We start from the raw sequence: 10,528 nt of genomic DNA, 5'->3' as shown, positions 1-10,528 counted from the left end.
ATTGCGTGGCACAGCTTTGCTGTTGATCCTAAGCGCTGCGCGCGGATGAGACGCGCAGTTCCGCGGGATATGCGCACGCGACCGCAGGGATGTTCAAGTATGACGCGCAGACCGCAGTGTAGGCGAGCGCTAAATTCGAGGCCTGGCGCACGTCTCCACAGCGGTCAGCGGATGGTCTGTAGTTTTAGAAGATGACAATGATTATATGGACGATATTCTAGAAATTAGAGGTTATAATATACTAATAAAAATCGCTCAGTCATGCTCGAGATTAGCCACAAGTTCCATTCTCGCTTAACACTACATTGGCTACTGTTCCTACGACGTGTAACAGTCGGAGAGCCTGGTCGGTTTAGCCCCAGATTAGCTGAATCAAAAAGTAATATTATATTATAACCTCTAATTTCTAGAATATCGTCCATATAATCATTGTCATCTTCTAAAACTACAGACCATCCGCTGACCGCTGTGGAGACGTGCGCCGGGCCTCGAATTTGGCGCACGCCTCCACTGCGGACTGCGCTTCATACTTGAACATCCCTGCGGTCGCGTGCGCATATCCCGCGGAACTTCGCGTCTCATCCGCGCGCAGCGCTTAGGATCAACAGCAAAGCTGTGCCACGCAATCTTGTATCATGTCTCTCTGGATATTGATATATTATGGCTTCTCTGGAATTCTGTTGTTTTGCTTTTCTGTGACTGAAAAACCTGAATGCTTCACAAGCTTATAACATATGATGTGGATGGACTGAATCATGATTGAACCACAGGCCCTTGGAGGCTCAAGTTTCAAAAGAGTATAAGACTATATTAAGAGCGAAGAGGTCGCTTCGCTCTTAATATAGTCTTATACTCTTTCGAAACTTGAGCCTCCAAGGGCCTGTGATTGAACAAATCATGAAAATTACGCTCTACTGTACACCCGGCTTTTCACCAAGTCAGCAAATAAGCACTAGTAATATTACCTCAGATGCATAAGAACGTGTTTTGCCAACTGCATTTACACACTGTTTAATTCCTCTACATCGTGGGACGAGAGAAGGCGTGAAAAGTCTACAAGCAGAATACATTTCTAGTGGTGAAATACTAAACGAAAAAGTTCTTAGTGCGCCTCCATATACAGCTGATACAGTATATTCAGTTGCTGGCGTAACGTGTCGATAAAATTCTTATAACACATATCATATTATATACAATAAAAATAAAGTATCGCAGTTAATAATGAAGAGTTTAATTAGAATACGCAAGAATTTCTTGCAGAAAGTAGATGTGGTGTGCCTATACTGTAAAAATATGATAGCATCTGTTGGTATTCATGCTATCGATTGGTTGCTTCTGTTCAAATAGTAATGGCAGCCGCCACAAATTTCTACACATAATATCGCAATTCTGATTGGCTAATAAAACTGATTAATGAATGTTTAAGCCTGCGGGCCCAATCCGAGAAGAGCTTTCATGCAAGGCTGATCAGTGTTTAGTGTTTGCCGCATGAATTTGTTTCTAAACTTGTCATAATACAAAATGCTTTATTTAGAGGATTATTTGGAAAGTAAGTTGTTAAATCAACATCTTATCAAACTCAACTATGTGCCGTTGTATCGCACGAACACAGGTTCTGTGACTAGCAATCGAGAATGTAAAAATATCAAAACTCCATGTCTACCTAGGTCTAAATCGGTACTACTGTACAGTGTACTGACACTGTACTACTGACACTGACAGTGTGTAGTGACAGACACTGGCTCAGGCACTTGGGCCGTTAATATGATAGAGTATAGTAAATAAACACGAATTTTATTTATTGCCAGAGTGTTTGTGAGGTAGCATATACCGTCAACCAAATGGCAAATATAGTTAAGTAGAAATTAACACCGCTTACCGTGACCCCAACAAGCTCGGTGACGGTGTGCTGAAAGTGAAGATTTTAACACTCCTGACTGTTTTCGTATTTTTCTGACAATAACAGTACTGGTATTGCTTGAGTAACACTAACAGCAAGTGTAAAAAGTAAAGCTAACAGTAACATGTTATAGAATGCTCGTTACATCGTTACTTTCACCTAAACATGCAATAATTGAACTCTCATTTGTTGAATTCTAGTTGACGTGTTTACATGATGGTGTCACTTGTTTCTCGCGAGACCATGTCCCTACATCTTGTTAACGGTAGCTTGCATGAAGTAATAGAAACACTAGCAGTTTAGAACATGGATCCTTAGGCCACAATTAAAAAAATCTTTGTTTGCCCTCACCCGACCCAGGCTGAAAAGTTTGGGTAGTTAGGTCGGCTTTTCTATTTTTTTTGAGGGCGTGGAATTTTACAAATTCAGCGTGGTGTCTACGTGCTCGGGTGTGCTTGTGTGGAGATACCTTTTATGTTGAATGTTTCTTTTGCTTGGTACATATAATGTATTGCCTACAGATTTCTTTAATGTACAATGATACAATTTGTTTAAAAAAAGAAAAAAAAGAAAGATCAATAAAATGTTTTGAGTCGGCCCCTTTTTGGCGGGTCGGTCGGGTGAGGGCAAACAAACAATATTTTTATTATGGCCTTATATACTAACCGGGTAGCTCTTTCTGGCCTACCTCTACTCTTTATTTATTAAAATTTGTTTTCAAGCATATAAGAATAATTAAATCGGCTTCATTTACTAAATGACTAAATGATTTAGTGATTATCCATTTGAAATGTTATGGAGTGCACACTGGTAGACTTCAGCTTTCGGAAGTGGTTGTAAGATAGCGGCCAGTGCCACGGTGGGGTCACTTTTTCAACGACCGTAGATTGGCTAACCGATATCCAGATAGTATATATAGAGATTGGTGGTGTAGAACCACTTATGTGACTCAATGAGGTGCACGGTCTGGTGGCACCGAGTACAAGACTATTATCGCGACTTGTTGAGTCTTCTAAAGATCTATGAAATAATCCTGCACATCACTGCCACCATATTCTTGAGTAGGGGTGGGATGATTCATCAACATATTGATGTATCGTGATACAAACCTTGATGATACACGTATCGATACATTTGACCATTTACGATACACATATCAATACTCTACTGGCTAAAATCAGTATCATTTAGTAGCGTAGTTTCACCAAAAAACAAAGGAAACATAACACGATTTGCAGTTTCATAACAGTTGTTTACAAAGCACTTCACGATACTGGTTTGCAAGCATTCACACGATTGGTAGAGTCCCGGTTAAGTGTATAGTTTGAAAGGTGGTTTTCTCTCAAAAGTATTGTGATACGTATCGTATTGTGAAGGCTGTATCAGGATATGGATCTTATTATGAGCCAGCCGTATCTTCCCAGTCTTACTCTTGAGTGCTTTAACACCGGGCATTCATTATTCAATTTTGCTAATTCTATCTTAAATTTCATACTGATTTAATTTACTTTACAGGCTACAGTGCTGATAATACCAGTAGTCGAAGTCATAATTGTCGTAAAACCAGCAGTTGACTGAGATTTAACATTGTGCGGTTTTTACAGTGATCGAGCAGCTGCCGGATGAGCTGCGAGACCGATTTACTGAGATCAGAGAACTGGACCTGCAGGTGCAAAGTAAGTAAATGTTGGCACTCATCTATGTGGTTATGATTCCACATTTTTTGTGTCTGTGGCAAATCCAAGGGGTGGGCGCAAGAGGCGCGCGGCCCCCCTATTTTTTGTTCCCCCCCATTCGGCACGCGAAGCGTGTGCACTGGCGCTATCACAAAATCTGCACCCCCTAAAATGAAATCCTGGCTAAGCAGTTGCACCTCCTCCGTTATCTCAAAATCCTGGATTTGCCACTGGTTGTGTTTACATATTTATTGTGTACATATCTTCTGCATTTCCACAGTTTTCAGTGATTTTGATTGATAAATGTCATTTTTAAGTTTGATCCGATATTTGTTGAAAAAATTAGAGTGGTTTATGATCATAATCAAGAGCTATTAATCAATTATTCATGTGTTATCAGCTCTATTAATTTATTATCATCTCTTGATATAATATAGTATAATATGCAAGCTTCAAAACCGACACAAATCTGGAGTCATGTACTACACGTTATACTCCATAAAATACATTCGCAGAAGTTTGTGGGACTCCCTGATTATTATAATTGTAATAATGCTTGCACGGACAAATTATGCTGTACTATATTTGCTTATAATCTAGTGATATCCTCGTAATCAAATGTAATCAAAAGTTTTGTTTGCTATTGCTTTGTGATATGATATTGCGATTGTTTGCAGCCACTGATTAGATAATCATTTACTGGAAAAATTGATTAATTGACCATTGAAATTACCTATTGGGAATAAGAACAACTGTGCAACCTTTTATAATGCTAGCGCTTTTATTTCCTTAGTTATTTTAATCTAACTGCAAAAATGCTGAATGTGTGATATATCATGGCAGTATCCTTAAAACGTTTCTTGCCAATTTTGTTCATTATGTCAGGGGGCCATGGAAGTGGGGGAAGAGGGGATGGTGGTGGTGGGAGGGGGGGGGTTCAGTGATTTTTACAATTTGGAATTCTTATGTCTGATTACTTCTAAATTCAATTCTATTTTCAGATTCGATGGACAGTTTAGAAGAACGGGTTAAAGCATTTTTTACCAACTGTAAAAAGAATCCGACTATGGAACAAAAGGCCAAAGATGAGCAGTTTGATAAAATCAAACAGGTAAAATCACTTGCAAAGACTTTAATTAAAAACAGCAAAACTATAGGAGTTAAATGTGTTATAAACTGATCTATATACTAGTAGTATTAGACTATTCACAGTAAGTACATTAAAAAAAATCAAGCATAGTGAAGCTTTCTTCTTTAATATCCTTATTTTTTCATAGCTTTTATTAGCCTCATTGTTTTGCATAGCTTTTATTAGCCTCATTATTTTTCATTTGTGTTTATTACTACTATAATATCAAGAGTTAATAATGACTGATAAGTTTATGACAATTTGTCATTATTAACCCCTGATAATATGTGACCTTTTAGCTTATCTGACATAGCCAAATGTAGCTAGCAAAATGGTTAGAAATAGAATGTAGCACTAATTTCATGTAGGTAACGTTTTTAAAATAGGTAAAAAAATTAAATGGCTATATCATATTAGTATTGCTCATTTAATAACTTGCCAGTTGATAAAACTGTAAGAGAAGTGCCACCATTTTCTCAGGATTACTACAAGGCTTTGGAGGATGCAGACGATAAGATCCAGCTATCTACTCAGGTGTATGACCTTGTTGACCGGCATCTAAGAAAACTAGACCAAGAACTCTCAAAATTCAAGATGGAGCTGGAGGCGGATAATGCCGGAATCACAGAGTACCTGGAAAGAAGTAATGAAGCTGTATCTTTGCAAGAGTTTTGTCTTTCTTGGTCGGGCAGTACGGAAACAATTAATTATTTTTTTAGGAAATAACAAGTATGTCACAGTTTATAACTCATCGTGACCTTATTATTGTCGTTTAGACAAGTACGTTGTTTTTACACCAAGAGTAGAGTATTTCACATCACTTTATAGAGACCCACAGCTATCAGGCTTTCTGTTCTGTTTTTATATAATAATTGTGTGTGTCATTAATATGTACAGTAACAAATTGCATGCTTTTTCATGTCAGGATCTTTGGAGCTAGACAAGCCTCCTCAGCCAGTCAACAATCACAGACCAGAAAGTGAGATATCCTAATATGCATTTTGTTATCACGAATTGCAGTACGGCACTAACAGACATGTGGGGTTTAATGGGCTCATGTGGCATCATCATTTCTCACCCAGTCTCTGACAGCTAATCCAGTGGAACCACACCCTGTAGTGCTGACCAGGGCCCCTTTTTTTCAAAGATATCAATGCAAAGTAATATGCTTATTATAAAAACGATTAAAAGGGCATTTTTAAGTTTAAGCATTGTTTGACGACAGATAGACGTTTGTACATTTGCTTCTAATGTATATGGCACGTTATCTGACTGGAGACAAAATAGCGATCCTGCAGCTACTGCCCTTTTGTTTTCAGAGAGAAAATATGTGATGTCGAACCACGTTGAAGCCAAGCGCGCTACAGCAGAAAAGAGCTTCTCTTCACTAAGCAACGAGCTACTACGAGACCCGACAGTCATGAAGACTGGAGGTCTGTTAACGAAGCATCACTCCAGTACAATAGCTGTCACTTGTTGTGCGTGCTGAATCGCATCTCATCTCTAGTACTTTCTAGTCGCTTTTGTAACACTTGCTCGTGTTAAATCTTTGTGCATACGTGCGTGCGTAGGCGAATGTGTGCGTAGGTGAGTGCGTGCGTGCATGTACACGTGCTTGTGTGTTTGGAATTATTGTTTTTCACATTATGATGTCAAGAAAAGTGTAAATCAAGACAATGATTGCTATAAATTGACGTGTGCATGGCATGAAATTGGCCAAAATGTGAACAGGCCCTTAGACAAATTGAACAGGCCTTTAATTTTGTTCAATTTATTGCATTATTAGTAAAAGTATTAGCTTTATGTTTATTAGGCATACTCGTAGTACCTATTTCAGTATTTCATTGCTATCAGTGGAGTTCTACTTGTTTGACAGGGATTGCTAGAACATGATTTACTTCTTAGTAGTCACTAAGTAAAAACTAGTCAGGAAATTGGTAAATATTGTTGATATAAAGGCAGGATAGGCAAATTTTTGAATAGGCCAAGGGGACTGATTAGGTGGGTGGTTGAACCGGCGGTTTAGGGGGTTGACCGAGTGGTTTACGGGGTTGAACCGGCAGCCGCCGGCAAAGTAGCGCTAATTTCGCGCACTGGTGTGTCATTCTGTCTCTTCTACGTAGTTCCGTCGTCCGGTCTTGTGTCGCCCGGGCCCTCGTCGCAGCCTGCCATCAGCTACAGTCTTGGTCAGATCGGCTCTGGTAGCAACGCAATAGCAACAGCGGCCTCCGCTGCCATTGCTGCTACTCAACAGGTATATTGTCGTTTTTGTATTTATATTTTATGTTGTAAAGTGATGTTTTGTACTGTATTACTGCTCAACACTATTACGTCTATCGGATTTTTTCTCAATGAAAAAGAGGTCTTCAGTACCTGTATTTGTATTTGAATTACATGCAATAAAAATTCAATAATAAAAATAATAAAATTGTCGAATGAGCCGATGAGTACGTGAACAAACAGCGATAGCATTTGTCGTTTAGTCGTCCGTCTCACCCGGCTTCGTTTCACAATTTTTTAGGGGACTTCACTTGTGTTTAAGCCCATCGGATGGTCGACGAGTTTAATGTTCTTGTGATAACTGTAGATGTCACAAGGGAGGCGAACTGCGAGTCTGAAGGCAAGCTACGAAGCCATGCGCAACTCGGATCTGAAGAATTTGTCGGTCGGCAGGGAGACGCTGATAACGGCTGCAGCTGCAGCAGCAGTGGCGTCAGGCTCGGGGCCTGCGGTGGCCGAGACGCCGCGGTCAGCCCGCTCCAGCAAGAAGTAAGATGTCTAGCATTGACTCTAGGTGATAGACATTACATGTAAGGGTTTAGCAGAGGCAAACGGCGAGCACAAAGGTCTTTTGCGTTCACTTTACGCTATAGTTTGGAAATTGGGCATTAGACAATGCTGCCATCTTGTGGTGTTAATTGACAAAAAATACCAGACCCAGACAAGCGACTCAAGTCTTGGTGACAAAGTTGTGGCACTAAATGATGAGTCATTTTTGTGCTAATTTGTTCTCATGTTTCCTGGTTCTTGGTTTGTTTGCAACGAGCAGTAGTGATTGTGTACTGTACTGTGACCTTGCTAGAAATGTGTGTTATTGTCAGGGTATCTGTATCAATGAGGGAGTGCTTAGTGATCAGCAATGCCTCACTATGCAGCAGTATGATGGGAAGTGTAATGACTTGAGGTCAGAGCAGGGCTCTGTGAGAGCGCTGCTTTTCATTGTAGTTCTAGAGCGGCGTGATAAATATGTAATATTTGCAATAATATTAATCAGAAGCATAATTGAAAATCAAATATCAGTTGACCATTGTTTTCTACAGGCAGAAGGCTTCCTCTGTTGCCAGCCTCCTTCAGGCCCAGCAGGTCGCAACAACACCGACAGAGGAGACGTACCAGGAGGAGGAGGGTGCGAATGCGGGCGCATCGTCGGAAACAACAGACTGGCAATATGATCCCAACGAGCCGCGCTATTGCATCTGCAACCAGGTGTCGTACGGCGACATGGTCGGCTGTGACAACGAGTCGGTAAGTTAAAATTCTACAACTTAGCAACAGATTTTTCCCTATTGAAAACACGAACGAGATTATTGTGAGAGGCAAACAAGTGAGTGTTGTTGTAGTTGGTGTAAGTGCAAAGTTTAAACGTGTAAAAAGTGACTAGAAGTGTTTGTATACTGTATTCAGTATGTGTAGGTTAAGCATAACAAACCAGTATGTGTGTGTATATATTATGATCATATTTTAGTTACTTCTGTTACACATATTATATATTAAGAGAATTTGTTTTTATTTTTAGTGTCCATTTGAATGGTTTCACTATGATTGTGTTGGAATCACCCAGCCCCCCAAAGGCAAGTGGTACTGTCCTTCCTGTTCTGCTGCAATGAAGAGGAGAGGGCAGAAACAAGAAAAAAAAGGAGACAAGGATAAAAGTGACAAATGATAACTTATATAGAATAATAGCTAGGTTCCTTACCATACAATAGGCTTTTCCAGGCATGTATCGAGTTTTATTGCTATATGTCCTTCTATGCCTTGAGGTTTTTTTTATAACATGTTGCTGTAATAAAAACGTAGTTGTAAATAGCAATGCTGGTCTGAGTTGGTGGGCTTCTTTTTGTAATTATGAGATTTTCTATGAAAATTCTACAACTTTTCTGTATTCTGGGTTATGCGCTGTCATAAACTTGTTGGAAAAATCATTTAAAATTAACTTGTAGTCTTGAAGCAGCTATGAGCTTTAGAGTTAGGGATAGGTAAACTTGGCAATGATGTAAGATTATATTGATATGGGCTTTGTGTTTATGGCTTTATCTATACATCGTAGCCGCAATGACCACATCATTCTGATAAAGTAATGTTTGAAAGTGGATTTTTTATATTGATGGTTTCTGTAAATATGTGATATGCTATTCCCCTTTATATATAGATTGTAAATAAACAAATCGAGTGTAGCTACAGCAAAAGGACTGAATTTTGTAAATTGTTTACTTGTTTGTGTTGTTATACAAATTCTCATATTTGTATTATGGTGATTCATCTATCATTTCCTGAAATGTATACAAATATTCATAATTACAGTGGCTAATACAATAATACAAACTCATAAGATTGATGTCTAATGTTTATAATATTCTAATAGTATAGATATGTTTGTGATGAGAGGGTTATTGCATAAAAATATTAAAAAAGGCACAGTATAAATGTGACAACGATATTATCTTTAGAACATTGGAATTTTCATTACGATCTCTATTTGTGTACTGATGCACTGAGCTGTATACTATATAACAATTTGTTATGTATATTATTATATACAGCTCAGTGTACTGATGATACCTGTGGTCAGTGGTATATTATGACCCATAGATATCACCGTATCATATATCATCAAGAGTAGATAATAACACAAGTGTTATTATCTACTCTTGATATCATACACCGTATCATATATGACCGTACAGCGCCATCTGGCGACAAATTACTTTATGATTAGTAATACTGGGTTATCGATATAATCATGATGATTCATTGATAAAACATATGATAGATTCATAGATAGATAATATGATGGATTCAAACATACTGTGAACTGTTAATCGCGTATTTTCAACTTACTTCTCTTTGTTTCAATAAGCCGTAATATAATATGTGAAATTAGTATCAAAATTTAATAAAATATATGATATTATAAAACGCAGAGCCCATATAGTGGGATGTGTACAGCACTGTAATACACGTTTATACAGAAATCAATCTATAATCATACAGATTCTTTCGTTATAAAATTGCACCGTAGTTTCCGTTAGATAGGAGATAAAGGGGTATAATAGCGTGGCTTTTTGGTGGACACGTGTTCTCCCTCACACGCCGGCCCTCTTGCCTATCTGTTGGGTTTCGGACATTGATCGGTCAAGTGATCATGGATCATATGTGAGTCTCGATCTTATATGTCATTATGGAACGTTTCCAACTCCAACCTCCACAACATTGCTGGATGCCAATACTCCCGGTTTCCTACTTTTCTGCATGCGTTGCTTCTATGCTCTAGAGTCACTGGCTATACTTATGGTTCTTTCGACTAAGCATTCCATCGGCTATCTATACAGCAGATTACACTGTATGTCTTCTCAAAGGTTAACAATACCCGTTGCCTTATGGTGTCAACTATTCTAAGTGCATTAGGACGATCTTATAGATAGATAGATAGATAGATAGATAGATAGATAGATAGATAGATAGATATAGATAGAGATATATATATATAGATAAATAGATAGATAGATAGATAGATAGATAGATAGATAGATAGATAGATAGATA

The 10,528-nt window shown here is 38.5% G+C and overlaps 2 protein-coding genes across 2 annotated transcripts in view; one reads left to right on the top strand and one right to left on the bottom strand.

The window, feature by feature from the left end:
- The window catches only part of LOC106810627 (aminomethyltransferase, mitochondrial-like), a 4,707-nt gene extending 3,589 nt beyond the window's left edge, over positions 1-1,118 (bottom strand). Inside the window, exon 1 of the mRNA XM_014814051.1 lies at positions 966-1,118. Coding sequence (XP_014669537.1) covers positions 966-1,070 — 105 coding nt within the window. The 5' untranslated portion in view covers positions 1,071-1,118. The remainder of the gene's footprint in view (positions 1-965) is intronic.
- A 303-nt stretch (positions 1,119-1,421) lies between these two features.
- On the top strand, positions 1,422-9,171 carry LOC106810628 (inhibitor of growth protein 3-like). The gene is made up of 10 exons (XM_014814052.1): positions 1,422-1,549; positions 3,505-3,576; positions 4,578-4,687; positions 5,186-5,348; positions 5,631-5,684; positions 6,025-6,138; positions 6,829-6,959; positions 7,293-7,474; positions 8,026-8,230; positions 8,502-9,171. The coding sequence occupies exons 1-10, from the start codon at positions 1,522-1,524 to the stop codon at positions 8,646-8,648; spliced, it is 1,206 nt and encodes a 401-aa protein (XP_014669538.1). The 5' UTR covers positions 1,422-1,521; the 3' UTR covers positions 8,649-9,171.
- The last annotated feature ends 1,357 nt before the right edge of the window (positions 9,172-10,528 follow it).

Source organism: Priapulus caudatus, unplaced genomic scaffold (assembly GCF_000485595.1).
Source record: "Priapulus caudatus unplaced genomic scaffold, Priapulus_caudatus-5.0.1 Scaffold459, whole genome shotgun sequence".
In the NCBI taxonomy this organism is placed as follows: Eukaryota; Metazoa; Priapulida; class Priapulimorpha; order Priapulimorphida; family Priapulidae; genus Priapulus; species Priapulus caudatus.
This window is presented reverse-complemented; position numbering and strand designations above follow the sequence as displayed.